Source organism: Coenobita brevimanus, chromosome 113 (genome assembly GCF_032717465.1).
Source record: "Coenobita brevimanus isolate Jiangsu-jjx chromosome 113, ASM3271746v2, whole genome shotgun sequence".
Taxonomy (NCBI): domain Eukaryota; kingdom Metazoa; phylum Arthropoda; class Malacostraca; order Decapoda; family Coenobitidae; genus Coenobita; species Coenobita brevimanus.
In genome coordinates this window covers 21,289,239-21,311,734 of record NC_137066.1, presented here as the reverse complement: position 1 = coordinate 21,311,734, position 22,496 = coordinate 21,289,239, and the positions used below count along the sequence as shown (strand labels likewise).

Below are 22,496 nucleotides of genomic sequence, written 5' to 3'. Positions count from 1 at the left end.
AATTTTGTGTTCCAAACTATCACAGACTTTTTTCATGAACAGTAACATGTGCTATACATTAGGAAACTGGCTGCAGTAGTGGTGGTGGCAGTAGTAGTAATAGTAGCAGTAGTAGTGGCAGTAATATTAGTAACAGTAGTTGTAGCAGCAGTAGTAGTAGTAGCTAAAGTAGTAGTACTTGAAGTAGAGGTGGTGGTGATGGTAGCAGTAGTAGTAGTAGTAGTAGCAGTAGTAGAAGAGTAACTCTGCTCTGTCTGGCTGAGTAAACCCATAAACTGCAGGCAAGCAACTGCTCCTGCAGGGCATCCTGTGCAGTGAACTGACATTCTCTTACAGCAAACAGTGTCTAAAGAAAGTGATGTGAGGGGAAGAGTGTGGAGGTTTGGTACCTGGGTGGACACTGCATTTGCATCTCTTCACTCAGTTGACAGGGGCATTACAGTAGGATCTACATCACCTTGTTATCAGGTTACTGTATATACAGCAGTTACCATCCAACACTTTAAATAGTTTCACGGATTACAGGAAACCATCAGGCTCTTCACTCAGTGCAGTGTCACCTAAGGATGAAGTATGCAGCACTACATCATGTGAGTGGATGATGGATCCCACCACCTACCACACAGGTAAATTAGCCTTCTAGGTAGCAAAACAGGCAATGAATACTTATGGGTAGTTTTCCTGTGATTTACTGTAGACATTATAACAAAAAGGAACATAAAGTAATTGTACTTAAAACTATGATTCACTTCGTCCAGAATTGTGTCATACAGCGTACGTCTTTCAAATCACATTGACCCAAATTTTCGTCCTTTTGCAGCGTACCATACATTGCTCAGTGGCAGGAAAAGACAATGCTATGGCTCTACATCCTTATCATAGCACTTATTCATGACTAGCATCACAGTTTTGTGTAAATATAATGCTACAACTCTGCATTTAAGATGGAGAGATGACAATTCTAGGCCAAGTTACAGAAATATGAGTACAAATATTACTCGTTACTGCATATTTACTTTAGCCTCTGTCAGACTGTGCCTTCTCCCCGACTGATGTTGTTGTTGCTGCAGTTGCTGATGTCCCGTGCTCATCTGGGCGTGAACCCGGTAGACTGCAGGCTGAAGTTCCCCCTCTCCTGCAATCCAGCATCGTCTTTTGGGGGACAGGGAGGGAGTTGAGGGATGTTTATAGAACTGGACAGCATATAAGTGCCACCGTGTGAAGGCATCCCTCCCCAGCATCCTCGATTAGTACGACAATAATAACAATAACAGTGGTAGTAGTAGTAGTAGTAGTAGTAGTAGTAGTAATAATAATAATAATAATAATAATAATAATAATAATAATAATAATCCATCCATCCATCCATCATCCAATTCTATATTGCCCCATGAGAAGCGTAGGAGCCCAGGGCTAGGCAGTTGGTCCCGACATTTAAGATGAGAGTGAAATAATATTAATAATAATAATAATAATAATAATAACAGCAGCTAATCTTTCATTTGTCAAACTGCCGGTTCATCTTAAGAATTCACTACCGCTCAAAATTTACCGCTTTACTGAATAACAAGATGGTCTGCCGCCGAGTCCTCATTCTCCATGTAATTTTCCTCAGCTAACTGCCTGAAGTGAGCTGAATTCTTGAACACAGAGTACAGGGTGAAGAGCACATGCAGAGACTGTATTCTGCTCTTGTATACTGGAATGTCCAAGGTACCTGAAACATACAGATGCATTATACAAAGCAAAGAGACTGACTAGGAGAGTGTATGTGGCTGAGGTGAAGGAAAGGGTGAGAGGTAGACTGAGATGGAGTGATGGGCTGGAGAGATTCATGAGGGAGGGTGGTGAGAGACTAACTAGAAGAGTGTATGTGAGTGAGGTGGAGGGGGAGAGTGAAGACTGATGATGAGATGGAGGGATGGGGTGGAGTGGCCAAAGAGGTGGGTGTGGGTTGGAGAGAGGGCAGTGGGATGGCAGAGGAGAGGGTGACGGAGGTGAACTGCATGTGAGACAGACAGAGACAGAGAGAGAGAAGCACCACTACATCAAGTGAGTGGATGATAGACACCACCACCTACCACCTAATAATAGAAGTAAGGATGACAGGCTATGCTAGGAGAAGAATTACTCACCACAAATAATGTCCACATAATCGGCCAGATCCACATCAAGGGCAGCGGTGGGCAGGTTGACTTCCTTCAGTAACTCCTCTACCTCTCCCGGCCACTCCTGCATCAAGCTGTCGATGTCTGGCATGCGTCTGGAAGAAAAAAAAACAATTACTATCATCGCTGTTGTTACCACCACTACCACCACCACCACCACCACCACCATCATCATCATCACTGTCACTCAATGTCATCATCATCATCATCAAGCCACTCCAGCATTAGTCATCATCATTATCATCATCATCATCTTATCATTACAATTATTATTATTATTATTATCATTATTACACAGGTGGTGGATAAGAACACCTTCACACGGTGGCACTGATATGGCTGGGTGACTCCACTGCCTGATTATGCAAATGTCCCTCAACTCCCTCCCTGTCCCACAAAAGGACGATGGTGGACTACCTGAGATGCGCAACGTCAGCCTGCAATCCACTGAGTTCACAGTTAAGATGAACTTGTGGCTACATCTACTACTACTGGTGCTGATGCGGAGCCAACACACAGTGGTGCTGTGGACCCTGGGTGCAGCAAAGCAACTGTGACATCCACCCATGAACCAAACCTCATATTTCCCTGCATCTCACTGTGGGAAGGACCCTGGTCTGACCCTGGTGAGATGCTGTCTACCACAACTGTACCTGTGGGATGGCTTCATAGAGGCCACTGTTTACCTGTGGTCGACAGGTATGCTCAGCCAGACAGACAGGGCTAGTCGGCAACAAAAACAACAATGACTTTGTATTCAACTTGTGAGAGTACCCCAGTTCCATCAGATGAAATCAAACTGACTACAGTAACCAAGGAGACTCATCCCTACCTCATGACCAAGACTCGCTAATTTTCCTGCAACCACAACACAGTATTTGGGTTGTGAGAGTGACCCAGTTCCATCAGATGAAGGCAAACTGACTATACAACCACACAGCAGAAGTATAATACCTGGCAATGCATTTCCTTACTTGCTGTAGTGGACGGTTGGCGGGGGTTTGCTTCTGTGCAGTTCACTGATGTCTCGTACCCATTTCTCAATCACTTTACTGTTCTTCTCAGCATTATCCACCGTCTTAACTGACTGTTGGAGAATGGAAAACCGTGCATCAATTGACAGCCATCACCATCATCATCATCATCATCATCATCATCACCATCATCATCATCATCATCATCATCATCATCATCATCATCATCATCATCATCATCATCATCATCATTACTGTCATTATCATCATCCCAAACTCATTTTCCCATCAAAGAAATGCGAATGACTTGCTTGAAAGAAAGGGTCTAAGATCACATGATGGCTGGGGTTTACTGCACACTTTAATACCAGTTAGGGGTAAGCTACTCATCTGTCTATCTATCCACCTATCTATCACCAGACACCTTAAGTCCATAAGGGGTGACCACATGTGATTACCTCCATGTCACCCTGTCCCCCACCATCAGGCTGCCCTTTCTACAACTCACACCACCCTCTCTTATGTATCTCTCCACCCCATCCCTCCACCCCATCCCTCCACCTACTGCCCACTCTTGCTTTAAGAGTTCTGGGTCCCTGGGTTCCTAATGAAACAACAGCAGATTAGATAGTTGATAAATGAATTAATTATCTCATGAAAACCCCAGGCCAAGTTATTATACATGGCATCCAGCTTGTACGAAAGTCTGGGTAATGAAGTGGCACTGTGATCTAAAATATCATAAGATCTGTGCATAAAATTTTCAAAAGGCCTGTGAGGACTGCTTGTGCCAGTACAGGATGCCTTCATGTGCTAGCACCAATATGGCTGGGTGGTGGAGCTGCCTCTTATTCAAACATCCCTTGATCTCTTTCCTGGCCCCAAAAGAAAGATGATGGACTGCAGACGGTAACTCTGACCTGCAATCCACCCAGGTTTATGTTCAGATGAGCCTAAGATTGCAACTATTACTTACTATTACTACTACTACAACCGCTGGGGAATCACCAATATATACAAGTATGATATAGGGGAGTGGGTGGAGAGATAGGTGAGTGAGGGGGATGTGAGTTGCACAAAGACAGCACCCTGACATCAGAGTATAGGGTGACATGGAGGTGATGAGCCCGTGGCCATCCCTTTCTGAGATTAAAGCATCTGGCAATAGGTAAACAGACAGAGATAAATAGATATGCTGTATGAAAAGAACTTGGCCTGTAATATGAGCTTACCGAAGAATTAGAGGTGTTGTGCTTGACTACGGGAAGGAACTATAGTGTGATATGAGAAAAATCTGGGCCAAATTGAGTCCTATACTGTGGTGTAACATGAGGAAAATCTGGGAAAAATTCTGGATCAAGTCAATGAGGAAAATATGGAGACAATTCTAGACCAAGTTAAGGTGAACAGACTGTAGCATCAGGAGGAAAATCTTGGCCATTTTAAGGTAACCGGATGATGGCGTAATACAAGCTTACCATAGACTTAGCGGTAGTGTGCTTGGCTAAGGCTCTCAGCTGCAGGTCCAGCACTGTGGCATCACTCTGTCGGGCACTGGGCTCATCCAGCACCTCCAGACCCACCAGCGATGCCTTGCCATCAGGAGGAGGGATCTGTGTGGTAAAAACTGACATGAATTTCTTTAATCTGGTGCTTGACAGTGATGCATAAATAGTGTATATAATGAAAGTAATACTGTATAAGTAAATTTAAGCACTGAAAATGGAAGTAAATCATGAAATGAAAAACTGCACGGAAAATAACATAAGAAATGTGTGATTTACCGTAACTAATGTGACTGTGTGCAACATGAATGTTTACAGTGTCATGTGCAAGTGTTTATAATGCTGGATACCAATATACTGCAATAAAAAAAAGCAAATTTGAATATACAAAAACTTAGCAAAGGATCCTAACTTCCCATCATCCTAGTTTCAACTGAGGAGGCATTACATAAACCAGGTTGCATTTTCATACGACAAGTACTGTACTACATGCATCCATCCACTCCACACCAAATTGGATTATCTGTCCCCATCAGCCACTGGTGGTATCAGAAAGCAGCCATCTGGTGCTAATCTGGGTGTGCTGGACCAAAACAGTTTTCAGGCAGAACACAGACAAGGTGAACGCTTGAACCCCCACTAGGCTTATTCTGCCCACTTTTCAGGTCTATTTATGGAAAGAAAAAAGAAAGTTGAAAATGGCTGGCATTCTAGGTAACTTTGCTGCTCAGACCCTTGGCAATCTAGGCACAAAAGCCTACACAGGCTCCGGTACTGAACAGGTTAATGTAAAACCACCTGAAAAGGAAAGAAGAGTTATAAAATGTGACGGGAAAGATGGGAGAAATAGGAAGAGAGGAGGGCAGACACAAAAAAAGAATCATAAAGGTGAAGGAAGAAGTAGGCAGCACTACATCAGGTGAGTGGATGTAGTGCTGCCTACTTCTTGATTCACCTTCATCATCCTTTTCCTTAATAATAATAATCACACCATACCTTAATAAAAGCGTCAATATCGCCAACCGCTGGGATGTAGTCAGGTATGTAGGGACGCAGGCGGTACTCTAGCTCTATGGCCTGGGGTGTGTAGCGAGTGATGTACGAGAACAGCTCACTTATTTCCGGACTCACGTTGAGGTGTTCGTAATCGGCTGGATCATACGCACTGGGGGAGAGCAACATAGTAAGACTGGGTAAATACTATCTATCTATCTATTGCCAGACGCCTCAATCCCGTTTGGGGTGGCCACAAACAAATCGCCTCCAAGTCGCCCTGTTCCCACGCCATGTCACTGCCCTGCTCCCAACTCACACCCCCCTCTCTCATATACCTTTCCACCCCATCCCTCCATCTCATCCTCGGCCTCCCCCTCCCAAGTTTAAAAGGTGTAAGTGGAAGTACAGCACTGTAAAAAAAAGTTACTGCATGAGAGTATTCTGATTCCTACTCTGTATGAAAGTGAAGCTTGGACCCTCCTGGAGGAACACAAGTTAAGAGTGAGAGCAGTGGAAAAAAAGCAGGTTTATCTGAGAGCAGCATGTGAAGTTACATGGAGAGACAGACAGACAAATGAGGAACTGAGGGAGCATTGTGTTGCAGATGTGGATGACTGTAAACACTGGATGTACCCTGAGACAGTTTGGCCATATGGAGTGAATGACAAATGAAAGACTGTCTAGTAAAGTGGACATGAATGAGGTAGAGGAGGAAATGGGGAGGAGGAGACTGTGAATGACGTGGATGGACAGGTTGGAGGCAAACTGCACATGAGTGAGGGTGGTGTGAGACGTAGGGATGCAAGCAGTATGTGTGAGAAAAGCATGCCAATTTTGGGACTCACACTAAGGAGTTCATAATCTGCTGAATCATACACACTGGAGAGAGCACCACAGCATGATGAGGTAAATACGATGAGTTTAAAAAGCGCAAGTGAAAGAAGAAAAAAAAATGCTATATGAGAGTATAGTGACTCCTACTTTAACATACAGAAGTGACGCTAACACCCTGCTGGAAGGACAAAGGTCAAGAATAAGAGCAGTAGGAAGAAGATATTTGAGGGAAGCATAATGAGTTACTTTAGGAACACAAGCAGAAACTGAAATGTCACTGCTGTACTAACTGCTTCAGGTAATTCTGATCACTAGTATCCCTGTTATTATGTATTAACTGACGCTTTCTACAGCATTTTGAAGATGTCACTGAGAAAATAGCTCAATAAATGCTCCTTTGAAGAAAATGTATCTAAAAGTTCATAAGTAAGAGACAGACTGCTTAATGTTAACTTGTGCAAAAAAGTCTCTTCCACCAGCCAAGGGGCAATATACCACTACATCTTTCTATCAATCTGCAACACAATGCATCCATAATATTCATATGAATTTTACTCCACAAAGCATCTGTAGGAAAGTCATAAAGCTCTTTAATGGATTGACACATAGGGGATCTACATTCTGGCTTAGGAAGGAAATTTTGTGCATAATAGTACTTGTGAGCTGTAGTTTGTGTTGGTACTGTTCCACACAAGTGTAATGGGTCTATAAATGCCGGCATTGCCCATAGGCAAAGTGGAGATCCTCTATTTGGCCCAGTGGCGATGTGTGAACATGTGGAGCGCGAGGGCCAGGGATCAAATCTCGGCCAGCCTAGTGATTAATATGTTAAGTTTCATTTCAGTTATTACACTGGCTGGCAGTGGTGGGATGTGAGGTAAGGGTTGGTTAGCTATCTGATGTTGTTCCTTGATTAGCCGGCAGCGTCCTTATCCTTACACCCCGGGGATGAGCTGTTCGATGTGGTCCCCAGCATCCCCAACGGTGCCCTCTAATTCTACGTTACCATGTGTGTTCGAAACTCACCAAATTAATCACCAAGGGGAGAAAAGAGTGATGTAATGGGGTCTATAAATGCCCACACTGACCATAGCAAAGTGAGGATCTGTCTGGCTCAGTGGTAATATGCGTACACATTTAGCGTGTGGGCCAGGGATTAGATCGCAGCCAGACTAGTGATTAATTTGTTAAGTTTCATTGCAAGTATTACAGAAGGACTTGCAGTATTTACAATGAACACGTTTAAAACAAGTGCATTTAATTCCTTGCACTGATAAATTATGTTACCCTTCTGGTGCCTGGTTATTTCCATCATCGTCATCTTCGTCATCATCATCATCATCATCATTCTCCCCTCCAGGCATGCTAGCGGGATGTGCGAGGGGCATGGGCTGGCCCGGACCCCCACCCAATGCACCTAACTCACCAACACCCTGGAAGAACAATATAATGCTGTTACATTCTACTCTTTCCCAATATCTAATCTAACCTAACCTAACCTAACCTAACTCACCCACCTCCTGTATCATACGACTACTGCATTACTCTCCTCCCTTCCCTAACACATAACTTAATCTAATGTCATACAGTCTTATCTATTAAATATTCAGTTTTATTAACATGACTCCTTAACCATTAACTACTATCTATCTGTATCTGTCTATCTATCTATCTATCTGTCATCCTTAACCATTAATTATTATCTACCTATCTATCTATCACCTGATGTCTTAATCCCATAAGGGGCAGCCACAAATGAATCACCTCCACGTCACCCTAATATCTGTCATATGGCCGCCCACTCTCTAACTCACACCACCCTCTCTCATGTACCTATCCCATCCCTCCATCTATTCCCCAATCTCCCCCTCTCCCTCCCCACCTCCACCTCACACATATATACTCTCCTAGTTAGTCTTTATTTCCATGCTCTCCATTATTACCACAAATCATTTTATTTTTCATAGTAGGTAAATTCTGTAATCACTTTGTTATGACTGTGAAGTGCTTGGAAGAAGTATGAGTGACGATAAGCATATATGCAAGCAATCTAGTACACATTCTAAGCCTGGCAGTTTTATAAGTATGGCAAAGAAAAAAGTTAAATCTCATTATTGCCCTTCTTGGAGTGCAGGATCCACCACTAAGCTACTGTACTCCGGAACATTTAGTGGAAGACCAATCTATGCCCATGGTACTGTTTATATGATCCAGCCACCCCTTGGGCTTGAACCATATTGCACAGACCACAGCACATCCTAACCTGAGAACTCTACCAACCACATTACCAGGTCCCACTTCAATATTCACACTGATCTGCCTGTGAAGAGTATGGTGGCTGTATAAGGAGAACAAGTGTATATAAATGCAATGTTATACACACTCCAAGCTTGGGAAAGGTTACATATACAAGACAGATGTTAATATATACAGGGCAGATGTTTATATATACAGGACAGATGTTTATATATACAGGACAGATGTTTATATATCCCAAATAGATGTTTATATGTACAGAACAGATGGTTTATATATCGGACAGCTTTGCTCATCACTCTAATTTGACTGTGAAGTGAAGACAATTGTACCTACAAGCAATTAAGGTTAGATTACAAGCATCCATAGCAAACATGTGGAAAGTGTCCAGGCAGGCAATTTCTTTTTTGGGGGTGGGTGGGTGGCATTTTCAGATACATTTGGCTCTTTCATGGAAAATGACTTGGATCAATAGAAGGCAGATTTAATGACAGTTTCCAAAAGACACAACATTCCATGCTTAAGCTAACAGCAGAGGAAAAAATAAGCTTTGGTGCTTTGTTCTTGCTGAGCAGAAATGCATTTGGCATTTTTTGGCTTGGTTATGTGTGGCACTATTTGAGAAAAAAGTCTGGTACCACTGACAGGTAATAATCATGACAATTTCAGATCATTTATCATACCATATCGTTTATAAGGGCTCCAACATGCTTGCATCCGTTGACCTTGGTCACCCAATGACTGCTTGCCATGCTGCTCACTCTCTGGCAGCCCCCTTATTCAGTCCCCTATCCCTTAGGTTACACTCTATGATTTCATTTCATCAGTGGTCCCTCTGTCAGGCATAAACCCAAACAGCATCTCATCAATATTCACTCTTTACCTAATCATACCTTCTATGACTCTCTCCATTATCATCATTATCTAGTCCAAAGATTTATGCCCCATAATTTCCTCTTTCCAGGACATCACCCTTCCCCTTGTGGACATTTACAATATTTCAAATTCATATATATATATAAACTGGTACAGCATGCTATTACTGATTCAATGGCCGATAAAAAAACATAGCCTCGGTGCTTCTCAAAATTTTACAAGCCAAAAAAATTTATAAGCCTAAATATCTAAAGGTACTGCTATCTTCTGATGACTTTATTCAGGTTAGGTGAGAATTTGGCAAAAAAAAAAAAAAAAAAAAAAAATCACACACTAAGTTATCCTCACTGGCCAGAGAGAGAGAGAGAGAGAGAGAGAGAGAGTACAGTACTAAATTGAGTGAGTGGATGACAGGCACTTCCACCTAACCCAAACAAACACGCCTCCTCTGTGCTATTAGGCAAAACAAAAAACACCCTCTACGTTCAAAGAGACATTAGGTAAAACAAACACACCCACAACAAACACAGCACGTATGTTATCATCCTGTCATGAAACAAACACAGGGCAAAACAAACACATCCACTGTTTTAAAAGATCTATCTATCTATTGCCAGACGCCTCAATCCCGTTTGGTGTGGCCACAAACAAATCGCCTCCAAGTCCCCCTGTCCCCCGCCATTTCACTGCCCTGCTCCCAACTCACACCCCCCTCTCTCATATACCTCTCCACCCCATCCCTCCATCTCATCCTCGGCCTCCCCCTCCCTCTTCCCCCCTCCACCTCACTCACATACACTCTCTTCGTCAGTCTTTCACCCTCCATCCTCTCCACATGGCCAAACCACCTCAGATGCATTAGGAATAAACAAACACACCCACAATGTCACCATCTCCAGTTATGAAAAAAAACACCTTGTAAAACAAACACTCACACTGTCACACAGCCATATTGCAGAACATGTGCCTATCATCTATCTATCTATCTATTGCCAGACGCCTCAATCCCGTTTGGGGTGGCCACAAACAAATCGCCTCCAAGTCGCCCTGTCCCCCGCCATTTCACTGCCTATCAGAAGTCTTTTATTCCCCGAAGTGCATCTCTCTGGACCTTGCTTCCCCGCGGCTGTTTCTCCCCAAACTTCACCCTACAGCTGTCCAAGTCCAACTGTTACAGATTCTTTATGAATGGAGGATGCAAGTAATCAGGTGTATGGATTATTTTGTTTTTTTAATTCATTTGTTTTTTCTTCCTCTGTCCCTATCTATCTATCTATAGCCCGACGCCCTAATCCCGCAAAGGGTGGCCGCAGACAAAATGCCTCCAAGTCACTCTGTCACCCACCATTTGACTCCCCCCCCCCCCACTCCCCCCCCCCTCCCTCATATACCTCTCAACTCCATCCCTCCACCTCAACAAGTGGGTTGGTGGAGGGTTAGTGCCCCTCCCTGTAAAACAACTAACTCAGTGTCAAATGGCCACCCTTTGCGGGATTGTGGTGTCTGGCAATAGATAGATAGATAGATAGGATGCAAGTAATCAGGTGTATGGATTATCCTAATCTTCTCAACCACATCCACATCTACCCCACAACGTTCCTCTGTCCCAATATTTAAAAAAAAAAAACAGTTAAAAGTGGCATTAAATAAAACAAAAACACCCACTATGCTATTAGGTGATGACCCAAATCAAACACACCCCCTATGTTATCATTTCTGGTCATAAAAGAGGCACTGGGTCAAACAAACACAAAACAAACACAGCCACTATGTTAAAAAGATGCATTAGGTAAAACAAAAACCCTCTGTGTTAATAGGTAAAACAAACACACCAACTGTGTTTTATCACCAGTCATAAAAGAGGCATTAGTTAAAACACATGCACCCACAGATAAAAAACAGCATTAGGTACAATAAATAAAACAAACACGCCCGCTATGCGTTTATCTCTGGTCATAAAAGAGACATATGTTTATAAAAATGTACTTAACCACTCCAAGACAGTGAAATCTCCCTTAATTCAATCCTGCTATTTATCACATGCTTTCATTTGGCTCAGGAGAGGTATTTCATCCATCTGTTCATCGTCCAATCCATTTTTGCCCATCAGGAGAGTGGGGGCCCAGGGCTAGGCTACTCATTCTCAACATTTAAGGTAAGGGTGACCAGCCTCATTAACCCGAGTGTCAATCTGTGAGCCTTAAACCCCAACCGTCCCTCAGATGGAAACCCTTAAAGGCTTCATCTAGTTGGTGTGTCTTAACCCACTAGACCACCAGGTGTCATCTGGTTACTGAGATACTGTATTTGAAAGTAGAGGAATTTGATCTACCCTTCATTAACGTTTTAGGTACCGTGCTGCAGAGGGACTCCTTCACACGGTGGCACAAACATGGCTAAGCGGTACCACTGTTCAGTTATACAAACATCCCTTAACTCCCTTCCTACCCCCTAAAAGAGGGATGGTGGGGGTGCAGGAGAGGGACATCAGCCTGTAGTCCACTCGGGTTTGCATCCATACGATTGGGGTTACGAGAGTCACAAACTACTATGCTGTATTTAGCTGAAGGGGCCTGCTTATTCAGTTCCTGAGCATTCTGGAAATTAATTAACACATTGGCCATGCAAGCGGAGGGTTGAGTGTATTCCTTACCCTATAATTTACAGGTCAACTCAATGTGCAGTGACAGAAGACACTTCAAGGAAGGCAAAAAACTTCACACAGCAGACAGGTGACCAAAGCAAAAGCCAAGAAGTTCAATAAGACCTCCTTAATTGATAACTCACATCGGTCACACATAATTCTGGCTTGCCTGTGACTCATGGGTGGTCAGGGGTTAAATTTCACCCACATTCAATTGCAGTCTGGCTGCCAACATAAATGCACACACATTGTCTTCCTCATCAAAGAATGTGAACTACCAGAGACATAAGTGTAATTTAAGTATAAATATAAGTGCAATTCCACTATAAATTTAATACAGTAATATAGTATAATGTCTTGTATTTTCTTGTACAGTAATTTACTTCTTAATTACATAGTACAGTCTGTAACCACTGAATATGAAGAAGCAATCTTCCTGAAACAGCCATCTGGGAGGCATTTAAGTGCTTTTTCCACCTGATTCTTTAAAGTAAAAATGTTTTAATTCCCCCTATGGATGGCTGGTCACAGATAAGTCAGATTTACAGATAAGCTGGACAGGTTATGCCCCTAAAGTTCAATTTAAGGAGGTCTTAAGGTAACAGCCACTTGTAAGGATGTGACAACTAGACCTTACAGGAGTATCTGGCAAGCCGTCCTCTTCCATGTCATCACCCTGGGAAGGCCCCACGTGAAAGCGGGGGTGGTCCTGGTGGTGTGGGGAGGATGGGGCCAGGTGTGGTGGAGGGGGGGCATGGGACGGACCAGGGGGGAAGTCAACAGCTTCAATTGAAAGTGGTTCGTCCATGCCCCCCACATCCCCATCCACCATCCCCACCCCATCTGCCATCCCCATCCCATCCACCATCTCCACCCCACCACTACCATCCCCATCCCCAACACCACCACCACTGGTTGAGGGAGGGTCGGCCTGCCCTGTATGAAACCCTGAGCGACCAGCCTCCTCAGCCTGCAGTCACAATCACCAACATATCAGAAGGCAACACTAGAGTTATATAAAGGGGCTGCCTTGATCCTCTTCCTTAGTGATTTATTTTACATACTAAACATTACCATTCTCTTGTATGCTGTCTATGGTTTTGTAAAAGTAGCAAGTCAAGCGTTACAGCAAAGCAGAGGAAATGATTTATCTAAGATGAGCATGTGGAGTTATGTCAAGAGACAGACAGACATATGACGAAGTAAAGGAGTATTGTGATGTTGATGCGGATATGCCAAAAAGCATTTGGGGATGGTTTGATCATGTGGGGGGAATGGAGCAGAGAAATTGCCTAAGAGAGTGTATGTGAGTGAGACTGTGGGGGGGAAAGGGAGAATTAGGATGAGACTGAGGGATGGGGTGGAAAGGTACATAAGAGAGGGATGTGTGACCTGGAAAGACAGCAACTTGATGACAGAGGACAGGGTGACACGGAGGTCATGTATAGGTGACCATTTCCTCTAAGACTATGACATTTCGTGAAACACAGACAGGCAGAATACTGATAAAGCTCAAATAACTAACATACAAGAGATTAGTAATGCACTAGACACAAAAATAAATACTGGTAGGTAAGGAAGAGGTGCCTTGAGCCTTCTTAACTGACGAGAATACAGGCCCGTACCTTAACTCACCTTCATTCTCCATACAGTGCATTTTCACAGTAATGTAATACAAGTAATCCTCATCACAACTGAGCAATATGTGTATCAAAATACTACAAATGTTTCCATACAACTGGCACTACTAATTGAGGGAAGCTGCCACATCAACCTTACACACAGCAACGAAATTCTATTCAGCAATTGTTTTGTAAATTACCATACACCTGTTAGCAAAAGACAATGATAAAAAAGTGTCTTGTTGTTGTTGCTGTTCAATCTCGACCTGTTTGGCTGAGTAGGCCTGTTGACCACAGGTAAAGAACTGCTTCTGTGGGGCCATCCTACAGGTACAGTACACCATGCAGGGATCCAGTGCCCTCCTGTGGCAGACAGCACCTCACCAGGGTCACACCAGGGTCCTTCCCAAAAGTGGAGAAGGACTTTGATCTGACTCTGGTAAGGCAGTCTACCTCAAGGGAGTCCCATCTCCCTGCCTGGTGTATGTACTGTACTATACCTGCAGTATGGCCCTTTAGAAGCAGTTGCTTACCTGTGGTCAAGAGGTCAACAGGGCCAGACAAAGACCAGGGTTAAGCAACAACAACAGCAATTATGTCAACACAAGAAATATATAAATAATAGTACACAGAATGCCCCAGTGTAATATGCATAATGAATTGCTAAAGCAGAAGTGCTACAAAGCCTCCTATGCCACTCAGAATACAACCATTACTGTATCAGCTAAACACTTCCATGATTCATCACTGCAATACAAGCAACTACAGCATACTTCTTAACTTGGCCCCAATTTTCATCCTTTTGTGGTTTATTTCATGTAAGTCAGTGGCAGAAACACAACAATACTGCAGCTCTACATCCTCTCCATAGCACTTCCTCATGACTGGCATCATGTCTTAGTGTTCATCTACTACTGCAACTCAGCATTCAATATGGAGACAACAATTCTAGGCTAAATTAGAGTAAAAAGCATTTACTGTAGTGCATCATACACTCCTTACTTTAACTTGGCCTGAAACTGACACCTCTCTATCATGAATGTTCATTTGTAACAACAGATCATCACTAATATATAATGCTGACTATAAAGATGTGCTATGAAAGGATGTACAGCCATGGTACTGCATTATTTTTTCACCAAGCTATCTGAAATAAGCTGAAAAAGAATGAAAATATAGGCCACGTTAGCGTAAAGCACATATAGTTAAACGCTGAAATAATTCATCACTACAATACCTTACAAGCAACAAATTCTGCGTACTAACCTTTTCCTCAAGCTCTGGGTCAAAACCATTCTCATCCATGGTGGTCATAGTGGCTTCTTGTAGCGTGCTGGTTGTGGAGTCAACAGGTAGTGAATCACTTACATGTAACTCCTCTGCACTCCCTGGATTCTTCCTTTCCAATGCTTCACCCTTTGGAGAAAACAGCAGTTATGTAACACTTTTAGCCAGCAGATGTAATCAGTCCTCACTTAAAGGCCATGTATGTGTGCTGACAAACTGCTGCTTTACCTGTACATGACACAACTTATACCCTTGCACCCCAGTAATGTATTCACTCCTCAGATATGCATGCATTTCCCCTATTTTTTCTCAGTTTCTTCTGCTCTACTATAGCAGCTATACAGTATATTGCAGCTCTCCTGTCTTCCCACACAGTGTTGGCTAGACCACTGATCAGTAAGAGTAGCCTACACTGAACTCCATTAGGTCTCAGAGACCCTCTGGTCTCCAGTACTGCAATTTTTTGCTACACACTGGGCAAAAGTTACTATTCATCAACTTATCACCATTTAATGGCATAGTCAGAGGGGTAGCCAGGGCAGCCCTGATCATCCCTGAAATATGCCTGGCCACCACAGTGGCACCCCAAATTTCAAGGGGAATACCTCCAGATTCCATTAACAAACTCTCCTTGTGTCACCTTGTATTTAGGTCTGGCCATCCCTTGGGGGATGGCCACCCCATTTTAAATATCCTCGCTATGCCTCTCTCAGCATTGCAAGATGACAAAAGCTACAGAAGTGATTTTAATGTCTACTTGAAAATGAAGAACATGGCTTTCAATTCTCATCTTAGTTTTTTTTACAGAACTCCTTCCATTAAAGAAAACTGTTGATGGAAAAAAAAAAAAAAAAGTCAGAGGTGCATGAGTTAAGTGGGACATGCTTCTGGATAATGACAGGGAGCTTACTGACACAAAAAACACTTATTTCTGACTTCAAAGCAAGTTCATTATGAATTCGAAGCAAGTTTATGTGAAGAAAAGGCATTAATTCATCAGGAACTTCATAATGAGTACCAGTAGTAGCTGCAATGGCAGAGGCAGTACCAGGCCAATCTGAAAGTGAACCTAGCGGATTATCAGCTGAAGTTGACCTCCTCCTGCAGTCCAACATACCTCTTTCAGGAGTTAGGGAGGGAGCAGAGGGATATTTATATAACTGGTAGTGGAGCCAGCTGGTTAAATCACTGCCACCACATGAATGTGTCCCTCTCCAGAGGCAATAATTAGTGAAATAACTTTAAATATGGACTAACTTTAGATGACGAGCTCCATGGAGTCATTCCAAATGCCCCCCCCCCCAAAAAAAAGAAAATGGAGGATGGAATATGGAAATCAGGACACAAGGCATCACCGAAGTTTTTCCATGGAACACCCCGTAATGATTTTATGACACTGCTATGTGAAGGAAATCTCAAGGCACCAAGGGTAAAGAAAAGTGTTATATATACTTGTACTGTTTTTACCAGACTTTCATCTTTTTGTGGCTTATTTCACATAGTTCAGTGGCAGAAAAAGACAATACTACATCTCCACATCTTTTCCACAGCACTTCTTAACTTGCATCATATTCTAGTGTTAATCTACTACTACATCCCAGCATTCCTGGTGGACAGATGCCCATTCTAAGTCTATCTATCTATCTATTGCCAGACGCCTCAATCCCGTTTGGGGTGGCCACAAACAAATCGCCTCCAAGTCGCCCTGTCCCCCGCCATTTCACTCCCCTGCTCCCAACTCACACCCCCCTCTCTCATATACCTCTCCACCCCATCTCTCCATCTCATCCTTGGCCTCCCCCTCCCTCTTTCCCCCTCCACCTCACTCACATACACTCTCTTCGTCAGTCTTTCACCCTCCATCCTCTCCACATGGCCAAACCACCTCAGTGTGTTCCTCATAACGCTTCCTATCACATCCACATCAACACCACAACGCTCCTTTATATCCTCATTCGTCAGCCTGTCTCTCCATGTGACTCCACAGGCTCCTCTTAAATAACTCATTTCCACGGCTCTCACTCTTGACTTGTGTCCTTCCAACAACGTCCAAGCTTCACTTCCGTACGTTAGAGTTGGTATCACAATACTGTCATGTAGTAACTTTTTCACTTCCATGCTCACTTCCCTGTTTCTTATCACTGCTTTCAAAGAACCAGCAACCTTTCTTCCCTGCTGTACCCTTTCAAGCACTTCACCCTCCAAACCTCCATCCTTACTCATCACACTACCCAAGTACTTAAACGTACTCACATTTTCCAATTCCTCACCATCCAACCTCGCTGTACATTCACTGACTTCACCTCTCTCAAAGACCATCACTTTACTCTTCCCTACATTCACCTTTAGATTCCGTTTCTTACACACTCTCTCAAACTCATCCATCAAGCCTTGCAGCTCCCCTTCGTCTTCACTCAACAACACGGTATCATCTGCAAACAACAGTACAGGGAGTTTCCAAACACCATCCTCTCTCACCAGGGCCACTCCAACATCCACTACCCTACCTTGTACCTCTTTTATTACCCCATCCATGTACAGATTGAACAACCATGGAGACATGACACATCCCTGTTTCAACCCAACTTTCAAAGAGAAAAATTCACTTAGTTCACCATCCACACGCACTGCAGCCTTCGCACCATTGTACATACTCTTCACAGCATTCAACAACTTCCCATCTATTCCATATAGTCTTAACACTTTCCACAATCCTAGTTAGAGTAAAAAAGTATAACTTCCATGTTCCAGTTTCTTGAATTTGGCACGTTCAAAATTACTAGATGCGGCTGCTTATACCTAATACAGAAAGGGTCATAGCTACCTCTTAAAATCCCATGATATTCTTAAAAATCTATTTTTATTACCACCAGGTGAATTTACTCAACCTCAGAGGGATGTTACACAATAACAGTTCAATAGTTGTTGTAGCCCCAGATTAATATGAAATGTGAGTACGGTGGACTGCAGGCTGAAGTTGTCCTTCTCCTGCCTAGAGTTAAATATACACAGTCTCCCTTAACTACCAGGCTCTCATTTTGGGTATAGAGCATTTCCTCCCACCTGAGTATTTTTTTTTTTTTTTTTTTTTTAACTGTTCATCTTCAACTTAAAATTACTCTGTAAAGGAAAGGATATTTAGGAAAGTAAGATGTCCATAATAAGTTCGGTCTTTTTTCTGCATGAAGCAAGGAAGAAACCGCTGCTAATATGCTTAATACTACTATAGTAACAAATCAGGGACAAGTAATTTTTTGCTAAACACCACATTCAGCACAGTGTTCAGACACAAATACTGATGTACTGCAGCAGAATCAAACATGTCATGCCCTCACGGCAGCTGAAGCAGACTTTACTTGCTCTGGGTGGTGTGAGGGAGGGTTGCCATTAATGACTGAACCGCCACACGTCATGCTCTTACATGGAAATTCCCTTGTGTTATACAGTGTTCTTTGGGAGGATCCTCAATATATCATATGACAATCCCAGATGAGAAAGGATTCACTCCATAAACAGGAGAAGCCTTTACTAAACTAAACAGAATCAGCTGGAGGTAGTGCAGCAAAGGTAACTGCAGTAGTATTGTAGTAGTGCGTAACTGCAACCCCAGGCTAATCTGAATGTGAAGCTAATGAACGGCATGCCAAAACTATCCCTCTTCTGCAGCTCACCATCCTCCCATCAGGGGACAGGGAGGAAATCAGGGACATCTGTATAACTATAGGTCCTTCACACTAACTTGGCCCACTTTCTTGTCCTTTTGTAGCTTATTTCAAGCAGGTCAGTGGCGAAAAAAGACAATGCTACAGCTCAACATCTTTTTCACTGCATTTATTCAAGATCTGTATCATATTCTAGTGTTAATCTATTGTTACAACTCAGCATTCAAGATGAAGAAATGGCAATTTTGGACCAAGTTAGTGTTAAATGGGCATAGGCAGCTCCATCACCTAATTGTATCAGTGCCACCACATGAAGGCACCACCTCTAGCACCACAGCAAGAATTAAACCAGTAAATTACCCCAAATGACTGAAAAGGTTTAGCAATGATTAAAAGTACATACAGTATAAGAAATCGTACATCAATCTGTCTATTGTCTCATGCCTTAATCCTATATCAGTTGGCCATAAACAGTGCCTCCACATTGCCATTTGGCTGCCCTCCCTCCAATGCACATCCCTCTCCCTCTCCATTCCATCCCTCCATCTACCAGTACTACTACTACTACTACTACATTTACTACTACTACTACTACTACTATTACTACTACAATTACTGCTACTACTACGGTTACTACTACTGTTACTACTACTACCAATACTACTGCTACTACTCCTACCACTACCACCAGCACCACTACCACACTACCAACACTACAAGTACTATTGCCACCACCACTACAACTGCTACTACTACTACCACTACTACTACTACTACAACTACTACTACTATTACTATTATTATTACTACTACTACTACTGCTATTACTACTACTACCAATACTACTACTACTACTACTATTATACTACTACTACTATTATACTACTACTACTACCACCACCACTACCACCACCACTATCACCAACATTACCACTACTACTACCACCAATACTACCACTGCTACTACCACCACCACTACTACTACTACTACTACTACTACTGGCTACTTCCTACATCACTTACAGGATTTTGCGAGAACTGGGAGACAATTTCCTGTACACTGTGTTCTGCCTCTGAGCTATAAGTGTGATGCGGGGACCGACTGGCTTCAGATATTTCAGTTACTTCATCATAGTCAAAACTTTCATTGGATTGGGCCTGAAAGTAAAAATTTACTGAAAAATTTGATTCAGATTATCAAGTTCCTACAATTACTTCACTGCAAGTATTGGTTAATCTGCCTAGCTATCTACTGTATAAGCTGTTGTTGAGTAACACTTGTCTGTCTGGTCAAGCATATTCATCAGCCACAGGCAAGCAACTACCCCTGCAGGGCTGTCCCATACAGAAATGCAATGTTCCTTTGTAAGAAACAGCACCTCACCACAGTGAGGTGCAGGGAGGAGTGAGGAAGTTTGGTATCTGGATGGATGCCACATCTGCATCTCTCCACCATCTTAATAGGAGCACCATAGCGGGCTCTACATCACCCAGTTATTCAGGTACATGGTTACTGCCCAGCACTGTAAATGGTTTCCTGGATTAAAGGAAACCATTAGGCTTGACACTCAATGCAGAGTCACCTGAGTAATAAATCAGAGTCATCCATCCATCCATCACCCAATCCTATGCCACCCCATGAGGAGCGTAGGAGCCCAGGGCTAGGCAAGTTAGCCTAGACATTTAAGATGAGAATGGCCTGCCTCACTCATCCCTAAGTTACATTACGTGAGCAATAAACTCCAACCATCCCTTGAATATAAACCTAAACAGGCTAAATCCCATTGGAGCTCCTTAATTACCCACTAAACCACCAGGCACCATTATTTGGTTATATGGTTACCACCCAGTGTGGTAAATGGTTTCCTGGTGTACAGGAAACCATCTGGCTTGTCACTGAATCTAGAGTCACCCACAGACAGAAGAAGAGGGAAGAGTGAAGGAAAGAAAGACAGAAAAGGGAGTGTAAAGTGACCCACAGGCAGAAGGAAAAGGAAAATGAGGGAAAGAAGACATTCGAGTCACCTGAGAAATAAAGAGTGACAAGATGGATGGGAGAACAGGAAGAGAGGAGCACAGACACAGAAAAGGAATGACAAAGGCCAAGGAGGAAGTGGGCAACATTACATCAGGTGAATGATGATGGTCAATGGCCATGAAAAACTACCTCTATGCCACCCTGCCTTGCTATCAGACTGGCTAGGAGAGTGTATGCCAGTGAGGTGGAGAGAAAGAGAGAAAGGAAGAAACTAAGGATGAGATAAAGGGATGGGGCAGGGAGTATGTGAGTGGTGTGAGATAGAGGAAGGATTGCCTAACGGATGACATGGAGGGATGGGATGGGAAGGCACATGAATGACAGTAGTGTGAGATGAAGGAAGGGCTGCCTGATGTATGAGGCAGAGGGATGGGGTAGGGAGGTATGTAAGTGAGGGTGGCATGAGATGGAGGAATGGCTGCCTGATAGCAAAGGGCAAGTAACATGGAGATAATCTGTTCATAGCACAGGACGGTCTACATGAATGGTTTTGTCCAGTGAAGATTAGTTAAAAAGGTTTACTCTTTCACCTTAACCTGGCCCAGATTATGATTCTTTTCCTGCTTATTTCATGCAGCTCAGAGGCATAAAAAATCAGCGCTGATGCTCTACAGCTTTTCCTTAGCACTACATCATAACTAGCATCATATTCTAGGGTCAATCTATTGTTACAACTCAACTTTCATGACAGAAATGACAATTTTGGCCAAGTTAAAGTAAAAAAGATATATTATTATTAAAAATACAATTCTGCACGTCGGTAATAATGGTCGCATTTTAAGTTGCGCACGGGACATCGTAGCACCTCTTCCCAAGTGATTTATTTTGCATATAACACTTGAATAATCTCGCCTGTGTTTTTACATCGTTTCTGCATCGTCATTCTTTGCATCTGTGACATGCAAGAGGATATTAAGGTGTAAGGTGCAGAAGAAATCGCTGAGTAAAAGGTGCTACGAAACCTACAATACCACTCGGAATACAGTCCTTTATCTTGGCCCCAATTTTGGCATTACTTGACACTGTTTCTCTCTCTCTTCCAGTTCCAGATGACTTAATATGCATTCAGTATTTGTTCCGCATTCTAATAAAAGTATACTTCAATCATGAAACCATTAATAACTTACACTAACGCCAATATCGCTCATATGACTCCCCTTCAGCGTCCATTCCTCGGCTGGTATGTGCCATTCATTCCCATCCTTCCATAATTAAGATGATCTAATAAGTTCTTTATCCCTTTCAACATTAGCTAAGGACATCATAAATTATATCTAAAACACTGGAATAAGTAGTGATGGAATTTAACGGCATTTGGGATGAAATAACAAAATTAACTGCAAAAAATGTACTGTAGATGTGAATGAACCAAGGAATAACAATAATAAAGGGTAACCATGGCAACCTTGGGAGTTACTAATGTTTTGTAATAATATAGTAGTGAATATTCATATATACGAATTTCTACCAGGAGAATAGTTCTGTGTAAATACTTCTTCATTATTCATCATCCAGTAGGCCATGAAACACATTTTATTTTCTGCAATGTTGTGAAATTGTGTTCGATTTCGTTTTCAAGGATAAATTGATATGATAAAATGATTCGTCTTGCTAATATAGAGTAAAATAATAAA

At 42.7% G+C, this 22,496-nt stretch overlaps 1 protein-coding gene across 3 annotated transcripts; it reads right to left on the bottom strand.

Moving 5' to 3' along the window:
• Positions 1 to 1,493: 1,493 nt before the first annotated feature.
• On the bottom strand, positions 1,494 to 22,019 carry IFT46 (intraflagellar transport 46). 3 transcript variants are annotated; one of them, XM_080286768.1, is made up of 10 exons: positions 21,990 to 22,010; positions 19,848 to 19,982; positions 15,142 to 15,291; positions 12,891 to 13,223; positions 7,765 to 7,910; positions 5,644 to 5,812; positions 4,621 to 4,755; positions 3,143 to 3,255; positions 2,136 to 2,263; positions 1,494 to 1,717 (listed from the first exon to the last, which is right to left on the bottom strand). In XM_080286768.1, the coding sequence occupies exons 1-10, from the start codon at positions 22,008 to 22,010 to the stop codon at positions 1,557 to 1,559; spliced, it is 1,491 nt and encodes a 496-aa protein (XP_080142894.1). In that variant the 3' UTR covers positions 1,494 to 1,556. The 3 variants fall into 3 exon arrangements, with proteins under 3 accessions (XP_080142894.1, XP_080142895.1, XP_080142896.1); XM_080286769.1 differs by lacking the exon at positions 19,848 to 19,982 and having other exon boundaries at positions 21,990 to 22,019; XM_080286770.1 differs by lacking the exon at positions 12,891 to 13,223.
• Between the last annotated feature and the right edge of the window lie 477 nt (positions 22,020 to 22,496).